Raw genomic sequence first — 15,131 nt, forward strand, 5'->3', positions numbered from 1 at the left:
CTCCTCTGTGAGATGGGGCTAGCATGCCCTGACATAATGAGTGAGAAAGTACTTTGTGAACAACAGAAGGCTGAATAAGGATGAGAGGAATCATTTCTGGTGATCAAGGAAGTGGGGTCCTCAGTACAAACACAAACAGCCTCCCTCTCCCAGCCTTTGGAACCCGAGAGTGAGGCCTTTGGGAATTTGGCTGCAAAGAGCTCAGGTTGGGGAAGTTTCAAGTGTCTTTGTGCTAAATTAAGCTTTATGCAAAATTTGGTCATGAGTGGGGGGCTTAAGGAAGAATTTGCATCTCCTTTTGTCTTGGTTCTTCTTTCTTAAGTGGCTTCTAGACTCTTGATAATTTAAGGATTATAAAACTAATCAAAACAAAAAGCCCAGAAGTCATCTTATCTACAGACTCAACACTTCAGCAAGAATATGAGAAAAGTAACCCAGACTTACTGATCCGAAAGATCATGAACATTTTTTATGAGAAAGTGCTAAGGAAAGAGGGAAAATGGTAAGAGGACCTTAAAAGAGGAAGAGATTAGAGTAATGTCTGACTCTTTGAGACTCCATGGACTGCAGCATGCCAGGCTTCCCTGTCTTTCACTCTCTCCTGGAGTTTGCTCAAACTCATGTCCATTGAGTCAGTGATGCTAACCAATGATTTCATCCTCTGTGGCCCTCTTTTACTTTTACCTTCAATTTTTCCCAGCATCAGGGTCTTTTCCAATGAGTCAGCTCTTTGAATCAGGTAGCCAAAATATTGGAGCTTCAGCTTCAGTATCAGTCCTTCCAATAAATATTCAGGGTTGTAAGAAGGCCAAACACTGCATTCAAAAGCTTATCTCCTTTTGTGAGTGACTTTTTAATGCCTCACTTATGCGCGGACTTGTCTGGACTCACCAAGCCCTGGAAGCTTTGGCACTCCTTCTCTTAGCTTGCAGACACAAAAGGAAAAGCTGACAACTAATCAAGCTATTCAGTACACCTCCCAGTCCCTTCTGCCTCTTAACGCTGTCTTGGTCTAGTATAGAGAATACATATGTGATGCCTGGCTGGAGAAAGGGTTAGTCATGTTCTCTGCTTCACTTGGTTTCTAGAGATACAGTAATTTTTTTCAGCTTTTATGAGCTTGGAGCTTATAAACTGTAAGTCCCAGAAGAGCCTGCAGGGTTCATCTGGCCCTTCCCTGATAAGGAATTATTTCATGGAGGGAAAAAAAAGGAAAAAAGCTGCCAGAACTCTGATCAGGATAGCAGACATCTAACCAGACCACAGCTAGAATTAGACCAGCATTTCTCAAACTTCCTTTTTATTTGTGAGAGGAGCGGGAGAGTACTGTCAATGCTATTTTGCACAGAAACATACAATAATGGTCACATATGTTCAGGGGGTTCCTGGACTTCTGTATGTCCAGACTGGGAGTCCCTGATCCAGAACTGCTACTAGTAGTCAGGAACCTATTAGGAAACTCAAAGTTGAGTGAAAAGAACCCTGGCCTTGAAGTGTGGAGGACTGGTCCTGGCCCCAGCTGTGCACTATGTGAGTCAGAGTATTTCATTGCCCATTTCTAGGCTCAATGACTCAAACTCTGGGGTTTAGTAGATGGTTTCTGAGATTTCTTTCTAGTTCCAAGTTTCAAGGACAAAAATTAAATCAATTTTTCTTTTTTTCCTTTAGCATTTTTTTGCAGGGGAGGGTAACGGTGGAAAGGCAGGTAGACTAAAAGTGTTTCAACTGCTGAAAAAGAGGGATGGTGGGTGAACTTAAGGTACTTCTTCTCCATTATAAGAAGTGAAGTTCTTTCAGAGCCCCATGACTTCTTATCTACAAGACTTTTCACAGAGATAATGGAGAAAGATGATTCAGTCTTTCTAAAATCCACATTCCATTTTCAAATCTGTTCTTAGAGGAACGCTCTGACATGCATTGTCACGAGGAATGCTCGTGACAGTCTCCACTTGTTACACTCTCATACTTTTGCATTGGCTTCTTCTAAAATGTTTGAGTGTGATGCTGGATAGAGTGGTCTGGTATATTTATGGGCATGCAGCTAGGTGTGCTGGTGCATTTGCTTCTGCAGAGGCTGAGTGTTTGAGTGTGTGTCATTGAATGTGCACATGTATGAGTGAGCCTATGGAATGTGTATGTGCATAGCACTGAATGAATATAAAAAATTGTGTAGATGGAGTGACATGTGTGGAATCGCGTGGGCCTGTGCATGTACAGGATTTATTTGTTTTTAATAAGCTACTTTTGATTGTGCAGCCTCCTCTCACTTCTGTGATTGATTTCACGAGGGTAATGGTGCGTAAAAGCGCTGGTGAGATCTGGGGGCGCCTCCTCGTCTGACGTCAGAGAGAGAGTTTAAAAAGGGGGAGACGGAGGAGAGCACACAAGCAGCTTTAGGAGAGGCAAGGTTCGAGCCGTCGCTGCTGCCTGCGATCAGCTCCTCGAGTTTGACCAACCGCACTCTAGCTCGGCTTCGCCGCCGCCGCCGAGATGCTGTCCTGCCGCCTCCAGTGCGCGCTGGCCGCGCTCTCCATCGTCCTGGCTCTTGGCGGTGTCACCGGCGCGCCCTCGGATCCCCGGCTCCGTCAGTTTCTGCAGAAATCCCTGGCTGCTGCCGCTGGCAAGCAGGTAAGGAGACTCCCTTGACGTCTTCTTTCCCCTCACCCGAATCCCCTAACCTTCCCTCGCCTTGCCCTTGCTCCCTTGGGTGAATTTGAGGTGCTCCTAGAGTGCCGGTGCCTTTTTGGGTCCCTTAGCCACCAAAGCTCTCGGGAAAACTTTCAAAGTCCAGAATACCTTTTTACCTTTTTTTTTTTTCTTTTCCGATCAGCGCAGTAGGTCACAGTTCAGGTGAGTTCTGTGGCATTCAAGACAATTCCAAGACCTTTGTTAACTGAGTTCGAAGGGATAATGGCATCTCTCCCGGGTACTGACCGCGGGAGGTGCTGACCCAGGTGCTGAAAGAGCGGACCTCTGAAGCGGCTAGGCAGTACCTCCCTCCCATGCAGCGGGACTAGGGGCTAAAGGGCACTGTACAGCCAGAACACAACATGTTTACGGTTGTGAAAGGTCTCATTCCCTAAAAGGTGGCTTAGTAAAAACGGTAAGAACAATTCTAGTTTGTAGCTCATGATGTGGACATTGAGTTAAACTGTTGGCTTATGTTTCACCTTTGCAAAACTAACGATCTATTTCCTTCTTTGTGTGTGTTTTAAACCTACAGAAGCAGAAAACTTGCAGAAACATTTGAGTTTTTAAAGATTCTTTGTGTAACTTGGTGGCTGTAGCAACAGCCCTTGTTTTTTTACATCCTTAACTGATTTTAAGTGTTACAAAAAGTCCACAGCTGGGAAGATTGGGGTTTGGTTGTGGTTAAACCTGTATTTCAAGCCAAGCTCTTCTGGTTTTTCTTCTTCACCATCCTCATTTTCGTCCTCTTTCCTTCTGTCTTCCTTCCACCCCATGCAGGAACTGGCCAAGTACTTCTTGGCAGAGCTGCTGTCTGAACCCAACCAGACAGAGAACGATGCCCTGGAGCCTGAAGATTTGTCCCAGGCTGCTGAGCAGGATGAAATGAGGCTGGAGCTGCAGAGATCTGCTAACTCAAACCCGGCCATGGCACCCCGAGAACGCAAAGCTGGCTGCAAGAATTTCTTCTGGAAGACTTTCACATCCTGTTAACTTTATTAATGATTGTTGCCCATATAAGACCTCTGATTCCTCTTCTCCAAACCCCTTCTCACCTCCCTAATCCCTCCAATACTCAATAAGACCCTCGTGTTAGAAATTGAAGACTGTAAATACAAAATAAAATTATGGTGAAATTATGAAAAATAAGATTTTGGTTTCTTATTGACTTAAATATTTCTGTTCAATGATATATGACTTAATTTGTGATTTCAGTCAAGTTATTTAATATACATGCTCCAAATCTCACAGATATAGTGTTTAAAATTCCCTGTGGTAATAAAGATTATGTTTTAGTTGGTAACTCTGATAATTTGGGTTATTTAAAACATAAATGATTTCAAATAATTTTATGAATTCTAATTTTAATCCAATGATAATTATTTGGAGCAGCTGCCACAAACATGTATTACATTTTAAATACACTTAAAATTATATGTAGAAATGAGTATTAGTATTAATGGGTAGGCAGGCTGAAATATCCAACTAACCACCATGCTGATATGTAAAATAAATAATATATTAAAATTGAAAGGGAAAAATCACTTAGAAGTTGGAGGAAAGAAGCTGGTTTAGATGGCTAAAATAAAGTTCTGAGCTTTTAAAATGTATTTATAATTTATGAACATTTCTCCAGAGAAAAACATTGCTTTAAAATCTTCTTTGACAATCCTCTTTGTAACTGAACAAGGTTAAATGGCTGCTTCTGTTTTAAAAGTAAGCTCCTAATTTTTTCCTCAAGGGAAATATTAGTTTAATTATAAGATTCCAACATGAAAGCTATGGGTTACAAGAAACACATGTGCTAGGTCACCTCAGTGACTGTTACACTCTTAAAGGTATTGAAGTATAATATCATAATCACAGAATAAGAGGAGAGATCTCAGATCTTCTTTTGATTTTATGAAAGTGAAAGTCAAATAAAAATGCAAATAATAAAAAATATTCCATATACACTAGCTATTATTATCAGCACTATAATAACAAACTAAGCGGGGCTTCCCGGGTGGCATAATAGCAAGGAATCTGCCTGCCAGTGCAGGAGATGCAGGTTTGATCTCTGGGTTGGGAAGATCCCCTGGGGGAGGAAATGACAACCCACTCCAGTATTCTTGCTTGGGAAATCCTATGGACAGGGGAGCCTGGTGGCCTACAGTTCATGGGGTCACAAGTATTCGGACACAACTGAGCAACTGAGCACACAACATACTAAGTGGTATTGCTCAAGACAGATAAAAACATGGCTAATTTAACTCACAGAGACCTTAAAAAGGTGTCCCTTTGAGGATGTGTGTTTTAACTACCAACTGTATTTCAAAATAACTGCTAAAATAAGAAACTAAATATAAACACATAAAGTGTAATAGTTGCTCAGTCATGTCCTGCTCTTTGTAACCCATGGACTGTAGTTTGCCTGGCTCCTCTATTCATGGAATTATCTTGGCAAGAATACTGGAGTGGATAGCCATTCCCATCTCCAGGGGATCTTCCCTACCTAGGGACTGAACTTGGGTCTCTTGCATTGCAGGCAGATTATTTACCGAAGCTCAATAAACACATAAAATCAATATAAGTCTCTGGAGTACAAACTTACTAGTGGGAGCATATAAATATCTAAGAGGAATTTCTTATTTTATAGAAAATATTTATGTTAGATAATACACATTTTTAATGTATTAATGAACATGACTTAGTGGAAGTTAATTCCTAAACAGCTGACCAAACAAGAGAAATCTAATCTAACTAGTCTCTGTGAAAACAGAACATCCTTTCAGGTACTGGTGTACCTTTTATTTACAAGACCTTGAGGAGGGAATTAAGGTGTCCACTTGGGGGGGTGGAATCTGTCTGTGTTAAATACATTATGTACGTTTGGTTACCAACCAACTCAGTTCAGTTGCTCAGTCATGTTTGACTCTTTGTGACTCCATGGACCGCAGTATGCCAGGCTTCCCTGTCCATCACCAACTCCCAGAGCTTACTCAAACTCATGTCCATCATGTCAGTGATGCCATCCAATCATCTCATCCTCTGTTGTCCCCTTCTCCTCCTGCCTTCAACCTTTCCCAGCATCAGGGTCTTTTTCAATGAGTCAGTTCTTCACATCAGGTGGCCAAAGTATTGGAATTTTAGCTTCAGCATCAGTCTTTCCAATGAATATTCAGGACTGATTTCCTTTAGGATTGATTGGGTCTCCTTGCAGTCCAAGAGATTCTCAAGAATCTTCTCCAACACCACAGTTTAAAAGCATTAATTCTTTGGCACTCAGCTTTCTTTATAGTCCAACTCTCATATTCATACATGACTACTGAAAAAACCATAGCTTTGACTAAATGAACCTTTGTTGGCAAAGTAATGTCTCTGCTTTTGAATATGCTGTCTAGGTTGGTCATAACTTTTCTTCCAAGGAGCAAGTGTCTTTTAATTTCATGGCTGCAGTCACCATCTCCAGTGATTTTAAAGTCCAAGAAGATAAAGTCTCTCACTCTTTCCACTGTTACCCCATCTATTTGCTACGAAGTGATGAGACCAGATGCCATGATATTAGTTTTCTGAAGGTTGAGTTTTAAGCCAGCTTTTTCACTCTCCTCTTTCACCTTCATCAAGAGGCTCTTTAGTTCTTCTTCACTTTCTGCCATAAGTGTGGTGTCATCTGCATATCTGAAGTTATTGATATTTCTCCCAGCAATCTTGATTCCAGCTTGTGCTTCATCCAGCCTGGCATTTCATATGTACTCTGCATATAAGTCAAATAAGCAGGGTGACAACATACAGCCTTGACGTACTCCTTTCCTGACTTGGAACCAGTCTGTTGTTCCATGTCCAGTTCTAACTGTTGCTTCTTGACCTACATACAGATTTCTCAGGAGGCAGGTCAGGTGGTCTGGTATTTCCATCTCTTTCAGAATTTTCCACAGTTTGTTGTGATCCACACAAAGGCTTTGGCATAGTCAATAAAGCAGAAGTAGATGCTTTTCTCAAACTCTCTTCCTTTTCCAATGATCCAATAGATGTTGGCAATTTGATCTCCGGTTACTCTGCCTTTTCTAAATCCAGCTTGAACATCTGGAAGTTCACGGTTCACAACTCAGTAGAGTGATATAATCACATTACTATGATTAAAGCCCAGAAGAGAATACAATTTAAGTGTTTTTTGAGCAGTGCATAGATTCTATGAGTGCCAGGAGATTTTAAGTTTTTAGTATCATCTTTAGTTGTCCGTTCCCAACAATAGTATGAAAATAATTGGCAGTAATTATATAGCTATGTGCCCACATATCTCTATTTATTCTTTATTTAAAGATTAAATTGAATAAACATTTAATCAGAGTTAGGTGTCTTTCAGTCTCAGTTTTGTCACCTGCAAAAGCAGAAAGTAGTAGGTACTTCCCTGGTGTTCTAGTGGTTGAGAATCCATCTTGCAGTGTGGGAGGCATGGATTTGATCCCTGGGCTGGGAACTAGGATCCCCTATTCCCTGAAACAACTGGGCCAGTGTGCTGCAGCCAGCGAGTCCATGCATTGTAATGAAAGATCTCACATGACACAGTGAAGACCCCACATGCCACAGCCAAACAAATAAACAAATTCTTCTTTTTTTTTTTTTAAGTAGAAGGTCATACTGGCAAAGGTACTCATATCCTTTCCAGATGTGCCTGACTTTTTGTGCTTTGATATTGACAAAAGAGTTAAGGGAGTACTGATTTTTGGTCATTTTAATCAAGATATGGAGCATAGTTTGTTTGTTTGTTTAATATATAGAAGGCTTTACATTTTACTTCCCACTTAGTTCATTGGTGTTCCTCTTAAGTTTTATTCACTGGAAAGGTCTAATATTCTAGCCTGTTTATCATCTAGCCACAATGAATCATTCAGATTATATTTTTCTTCTTCTTAACACAGCCACAGGCTTCAGCAGTCCTAAGCTATCTACTATTTCTTTTAATGGGAGAGCTTGGGCAAGGTGCTCTTGTTTTCTGGGCCTCAAGTTTCCCCATTTGAAAACAGGAATACTAATAAAACCAATCCCTTAGAGTCATGAGGATTCAGCAAGACCGTGTGTTTATAGGTCTTAGCATGTAGTAAATGCTTGGTAAGTTAGACGTCACATTGGGTGTTATTTTTATTATCACATGTGCTGTATTTTCTAGCCTCTCTTCCTTTGCTTTTGCTATTTCCTGTCATTTCTGCAGGCCTGAATCTAAGCCAGCCTTTAAGACTTGTTTTATATGCTTCTTGTTCCATAAAAGTCTTGCTTTGAGCCCTCAATTGGGATATTTCCCTTCTCTATTAATCTGCATATCTTCCAAGGTGCTTACTTATCACTTTAACGCATTGGTTATATTAATAGTTACATGAGTATATGTTAGAAAGCATTTGTGTATGACCATCCAATGACTAAATATATGTCAGATACGTATGTAAGGTGAAAGCAGTACCTCAGGCATTGCACACAGCAGGTTCTTAGCGTTCACTGAAGAATAAATGAGTGATCCAGGAGCTTGTCTCCTGTAAAACAAATCTCTATTACTAGGCAATGAAAGTTTTTCTCAAGAATGGCACAGGAAAATGGCATTTGTGGTTACTCTTTATGATGCTGGTGTGACTCCAGAAAGACACAGCACATGGTTATAATTGTGATAACCACTGAAGTATGTGACTTGCAGACTCACTCATTTTGCATGCTGAAATTAGTCCAGTTTTCTTTAACCATTTTACAGAGTTCCTCAAATAGGGTCTGCTTAACTGTCCACCAGCTATGGACTTACAGTTATAGAGAATCAGATTCATTAGCACTTTTATAACATTCACTTATTTTAGGATTATGCAAATTCACACTTGGTCCTAATACAGGACCAGTTTTTTGGCCTTGGCTCAAACTGTTCTCCAATATAGAGATAATTCTGTTTTATGATGATATAAAAATATACCTTTAATTCTGAATAGTAGACATAAGAAGAGCCCCGAGATCATCTCTTTCCCAGCATTCATTTTACTGGAGGCTGACATATGGAGATACTGCCCAGGATATGCAGTAAGTTGATGTAGAGTCTGAACAAAGTCAAAGTTCCCCCTCTTATACCTCAGGGTTATTTTGATGATTTTCCTACACTGTCGCTCAAGGAATCTGACCTTCTAGATAATTGTTATGTTCCATTAATCGTTGTGTTCCATTAGTGAATGTTGATTTTGTCCCTGGAACTTCTTCACCTTCCCCCAAATAACTGGTCTGCATCTGAGAAAAAGTGAGACAGTTGATACAAAATAGCTTCCCGTAGTTATAGAAAAAATGTTAGGAAGAAATGGAAAAGATATGGATGAAGAAAAAGGAAATTCATGGGAGACAATCTTTGACTAAATTAGACCCAAGAAACAAAGACAGACAGACCCAAGAAGCAAAGGACTTAGACAAAGTCCTTCCCCAGCAAGTGGTAGATGGAATCATAGCCAGAAGACAAGGCTGTGCCTGGGAAGGTGGTCTTCAAAGACATTATGATACACATTCATGGGACCAGGAGGAGACACCTCAGTGACCTCCTCTGCTTCTGCAGTAAGTGAGAATGAGTGCCTTAATTCCAGGTGTTCAGTTTCTTGTTACCTAGAATGTGCCTCAGGGTCAAGGACTTGCTGGACACTGGGAAAAAAGTTTGTATGGTATGCTTTCAGGGAACCGAGTCTAAGAGATAAGACATATTCCTTATAAATGAGCAAATGCTATAATGGAGGTTTGTCTAGACTGTTGGGGTTCCCTGGTGGCTCAGACAGTAAAGAATCTGCCTGCAATGTAGGAGACCCAAATTCAATCCCTAGGTCAGAAAGATCCCCCTGGAGAAGGAAATGGCAACCCACTGCAGTATTCTTGCCTGGAGAATCCCAAGGACCGAGAAGCATGTCCCGAGGAGCATGCAGTCCATGGTGCTGCAAAGAGCTGGACACGACTGAGCATGCACAAACCATCTAGAGTGTTAGGGGTAAAAAGAGGCGCCAGTAGCTTCCTCACTTTTTTCTCTATAAATTATTCTCCTCATTAGTTTTAAATTATGGTTTGAAAGTCAAAGTGATTCTACCCTTGGTGGAATGAATAAATTATAGGTATATAATGATATAATACACACTTTTGCAGTATAATCTAGGTAAGCTTGAAAAGTGTTTATATTCCTTTTATATATGAAGAGCCTGAGGAAAAGAGAGATTATATAGCTTGTCCAAGATGTCAGTAACTGGTGAGTGATGGAACTGGAAATAGGTGTCTGATTTCCAATCCAGGGCACTTTCCAGAGTATTTTAGGGGAAAGAGGTGAATTAAAGGGAACCTGTAACTTGCTGGGCAAATTAAGAGCAGATCAGCTTCAGATCATCTTAATTTGCCCTTCTATATGTACACAAATGGGCATTACTACTCTATTATTGTCAGAGGAAAAATGGATTTAGTCTCTGGGATTGGGGTTTCATTCTGTTACTTCATTAGGAGCACTATTTCCAAGGAACTCCCTGTAATCTGTTTTTCCACACGTTCCATATCATAGTCTTAGTCTTGCTAAAGGAATGAATAAACAAACAAATAAAATTAATAGCTCTAGGCTTTAAGCACATCTTTTTCCCACTCAGTCTCACACACACAAGTTTTAGTACTACCCGGGCTGTGGGCATTTTTTGCTTGAAGTAATTACAAATCCATCAGTCCTTCTTTAGTTTACAGGTCATGACATCTGCCTCACTTAACCCTGGGTAGTGACTGTACATTCTTTCCTCTGGCCTTGCAGGTATATCCTGCGAAAAGCTGGCCTGAAAGCTGGGATGTAGAGACCTGAAAATTTTCATTGAGACTTATAAATGAGACAAGCTGTTACTAAGTAGCCTTTTATACCACTGAAGCTGATACATCCCTCAAGGTCTCAGATAAATATTCTAGGTCATGTGGGTGGCCACCTCATTTCTATTAGCTTCACAGGTCTCTGGAATATGGCCCATTAAGATGGTGAAATTGTTATCTAGAGATTAAATAGTTCATTAAAATTAATAATATTTCAAGAAATTCAAGCTTTTAAAATAAGGTTCAAATAGTTAAGAAAGATAATGTGTTCCCAGTTAATGGGTGTTTAATTCTATCTTTCCTGTATAAAAAAATGTGTAAAAGTACATTTTCATTTCCAATGCTACATTGAGGTCAAATGGCACACTCTATGAAAAAAACATTAAGCTACCCTAGAATTGCTATCCCCTGGTAAGGATTTATTTGACTACAAAAGGCATATTATGAGACTCAAGATTTATGAATTTAACTAGGACTTTCTTCCTAGATCTTCTTCATTTTTCAGTCTACAATCTCCCCAAACACAAGGATGAAAGGTGATGATTTTACCAAACTAATCACCAACATCTTCATCATTCTCATTTTTATTTGTTATTATACATGTGTTAGCATGATGGACTCATAAGTAAGAGAACTCAAGTTCTGTAGCCTTCAAGAAATCTTCTGGAATCTCCTGGCTCTCATGCTCTTTTTCTTATATGATTTACAAAAACACTTATTCATGGCTCTCCTATTGTAGATGGTTTCAATGGACAGATTTCTGGTGTTGCTTCTGCCTTCTTATTCCTCCTCTTCTCAGTTCTTCTCTAACACTCATTCTTCTCTTGGAGAGCAGCACCCCGAGTTACTTTTGTAATCCACCTTCTGTGCATGCTCAGCCATGTGGAAATGGGAATGACTCCACTTCTAGTCCAGGATGGAGACTAGAATGGATTAAGCCATTCACAATATATCATCCCCTGATCGTAGCGATGGGTTGATGACTTGGGCACATGACCAATCACAGTGAAACTTAAGACTGTTTGAGGGATCATCTGGGATAAGACATTCTTATGCATACTATGTTTTGAGAATCATTATTATGTGACAATAAAGGAAAAAGCTTGGGTGGTAACAGGAAAGTGACCATGGTGAATAAGATGTTTAATTTTCAAATTTTTATATTTCATACCAAAATATTTCTCAAATAAATTCACAAATAAAGTAGAAGTCTTCTTTGATCTCATCATCAGGTATGTTCTTATTCCTCTCTCTTCTGTTAGAGCCAAGCACTCTTATGAATTTATTGTGTTTTCTTCCTGTCCATGATTTTATACTTTTACTATATATGCATGTGTATACTCAGTTGCTCAGTCATGTCCAACTCTTTGGGGCCCCATGGACTATAGCCCGCCAGCCTCCTCTGTTCATGGGGTTATCCAGGCAAGACTACTAGAGTGGGCTGCAATTTCCATGATCATAAATAATATATAGTATTGCTTTGTACTTTAACAGTCTTTATACATTGTAGCTTAGTTATAATCTTTAGTTACAATCTTAGTTATAATCTTTCATATGTTTCAGTCATTTTAATTTCTGCATAATATTTCATTATACAAATATATCCAAATTATTTATGTGTTTCTTTATTGACAAACATTTGATTTTTTTCAAATTTGTTTGGGAGAGAAGCTGTTGATGTCTTTAGAACTTCCTCAGTACTATGAGACTGAATGATCTGTCTTTACCAAAGAAGAAATCTAAAATCAAAATAATTCTGCTGGTCTCATAGTCCCTTTCTGTCAGCCAAAAGAGTTTCTTTCATGTTTCAAGGTAACTTTTGCACTGTAGCTTGCTACACTTGAAAATCCATATAATTAAGCTCATCTACTTATTGCCTCTCTGTCCTTATTCATCTCATCAAGATTTGGCCTCACTAAAATTGCTTCTTTGGAAATGGTCTATAAAGAGAATACTCTGAATCTCAGCAGGTATTTCTAAATTCCCTTTATCCCAGTTAGCATAAATTCCCATCATGTGGTTCTAAGGGAGACTGGGAGCTGAACCAATCAGACACTAGATTGAAAAACTGAAACCTGCTATTTCAATCTCTATCCGGAAGGAGCTGAATCAAGACTAACCTGGGGGCTAAGTAATATTTCATTGTATATATGTACCACCTTTTCTTTATCCCATATTGCATAGCACAGTGGAGAAGGAAATGGCACCCCACTCCAGTACTCTTGCCTCGAAAATCCCCAGGACGGAGGAGCCTGGTAGGCTGTAGTCCATGGGTTGCGAAGAGTCGGACACGACCAAGTGACTTCACTTTCACTTTTCACTTTCATGCATTAGAGAAGGAAATGGCAACCCACTCCAGTGTTCTTGCCTGGAGAATCCGAGGGACAGGGGATCCTGGTGGGCTGCCGTCTATGGGGTTGCACAGAGTTGGACACAACTGAAGCAACTTAGCAGCAGCAGCAGCATAGCACAGGGAACTCTACCTAAGGCACTGTGGTGACCTGAATGAGAAGGAATTTCAAAAAGGGGGTATGGATGATTCATTTTGCTGTACAGTAGAAACTAACACAACATTGTATAGCAACTATACTCTAATAAAATTAATTTTTTAAAAATTCAAAAAAATAAAAGAAAGACAATCAGGAAAAAAAAAAAAAAGACTAACCTGGGGGTTAACTGGCAAGGGCTTTATCTGCCTGGGTGGATCAAATCACAAAGAAAATCAATTGTTCATTGGGGCCAGGCCAGGGGCCATTACAGCCTAAAGCTGTTTAACCTGCTATAAGACTCTTTAGGAATCTGGTAAATTTGTATTTGGCGAATTTCATTACTGTAACAGTTCTGTCCAGCTCCCCCACTCAGAGGTTTGCCAATACCCTTCTGATCCAGGCCTGAGCAACATATGGTTGGACCTAAGAGAAAGAATCATAGTATTTCCTGGCTATCCGCTAACCCATGGCTCAGAACTTGAACCTGTCCCTGATACTGTGTTCTAATCCCCTATTCGATTCCTATACTTGCTGTACCGTATCCTTATCCAGGTATCTGTCACCCAGACTTAAATTTCTCTAGTGGTGGAGGACTCATTCCCTCCTGAGGTACTTTGCAGCTAGACAAAGTTTAATCACTCCTTCAGGGGAAGTCCTCCAAATATATGCAGAGAGCACCCATGCTTTGGCCCCTGACTGCCCCTACATGTTCTCTTCTTCCTCCTAGCCATCCCCAATTCTATTATTTTGCAAATGACACATATTTCAATTCTTTCACCCATTTCTGCTTGCCGTTGAGTATGTGTTCTATCTTTTGTTTTTGTCTCCTGAGAATTAAAAAAAAAAAAGAGATATATTCTAAAGGTTCAAGAAAGAAAGATTTCTAAGAAAAGGGTTATATCTACCAACTTTTCTTTTTTGGTGGACTCTGCCTCATGGTACCTTGGCTATATTGATTACATATTAGTTGAAAGCTAATTTGTGCTGGCTTTTTAATTTTGTTACTGTCACCAAACCACGGGAAAATATTTTCTCAAATACGGAGAACTCCTTTTTTGATATAGATGACAAAGGTGAGGATTAGGTAGGAAAAGTATTGTATTCAATGTTACATTCAGGGTAAAACTTAGCTCTCATAATTTTTTTTACCAATGCTCTTTATATCATCTTCCCCAAGACACTTGTAGGTATCAACTGGACATAAGTTGCTGTTGTTGCGACTCCATGGAGCACGCCAGGCTCCTGTCCTCCACTGTCTCCTGGAGTTTGTTCAAATTCATGTCCATTGAGTTGGTGGTGCTATCTAACCATCACATAAGTTAATGGTAGAATTTAAGACAATATGGTGCTTGGGGAGGTAGAGTTAGGAAGTGGTGCTTAGGAAGGTTGTGTGGTCAATTTCTACTAACCTAAGACACAATGAGTAGAACTGGGTAACTGGATTTCCCAATTCTAGCTGGGCTTAATTTTGAAACAAGTGCAGTGTCATGCAGTCTTCAAGAAGGACTGGTGAATAACATTTTCTTTCTATTTAGTTACACGAAGTACTGTTGAGTGCTGAGGCACCAACCAGATGCTATGAGTATTCAGAGACTCAGACCTTGACCTTGAGGAGCCCAGTACAGGGTGGAAGGTTGACAAGCTCAAGGGTGAGTGTAGGAAGTTCTATAGGTAAAGTGTGAAGCAGTTGTTGCCTGAGAGCAGCCAAGAGGAAAAAACGTTCCCATGCAGGGAAACTGGAAGAGCTGAGCTTTTATAGTTGGTGGACAGCTGATGCGTGTGACTGTTACTCCATACTGAGGGGACAAAGGCAAACATACAGAGTGGGAAAATGCAGGGAGCATTTCAAGAACGAAGAATTAGGTTTTTTTTAGACATTAGAAAATTATTTGTTTATTTGGCTGAGTGGGGTCTTAGTTGTGGCACATGGGATCTTTCACTGTGGCACAGAGACTGCACTCTCTGGTTGCAGTGTGAGGGCTTAGTTGCTCTGCTCTGAGGCATGTGGGACCTTAATTCCCCAACCAGGAATTGAACATGCATCCCCTACATTGTAAGGCAGATTCTTAACTACTGGATCACCAGATAAGTCCCAAGAATGATGGATCAGCTTTGAGGTGTATTACTCTGATCTAGATTTTC

The 15,131-nt window shown here is 40.1% G+C and overlaps 1 protein-coding gene across 1 annotated transcript; it reads left to right on the plus strand.

The window, feature by feature from the left end:
- Positions 1-2,302: 2,302 nt before the first annotated feature.
- Positions 2,303-3,837, plus strand: SST (somatostatin). The gene is made up of 2 exons (XM_006068971.4): positions 2,303-2,628; positions 3,469-3,837. Exons 1-2 carry the CDS (start codon positions 2,491-2,493, stop codon positions 3,679-3,681), a joined length of 351 nt encoding a protein of 116 aa, XP_006069033.1. The 5' UTR covers positions 2,303-2,490; the 3' UTR covers positions 3,682-3,837.
- The last annotated feature ends 11,294 nt before the right edge of the window (positions 3,838-15,131 follow it).

This window comes from Bubalus bubalis, chromosome 1 (genome assembly GCF_019923935.1).
Source record: "Bubalus bubalis isolate 160015118507 breed Murrah chromosome 1, NDDB_SH_1, whole genome shotgun sequence".
Taxonomy (NCBI): Eukaryota; Metazoa; Chordata; class Mammalia; order Artiodactyla; family Bovidae; genus Bubalus; species Bubalus bubalis.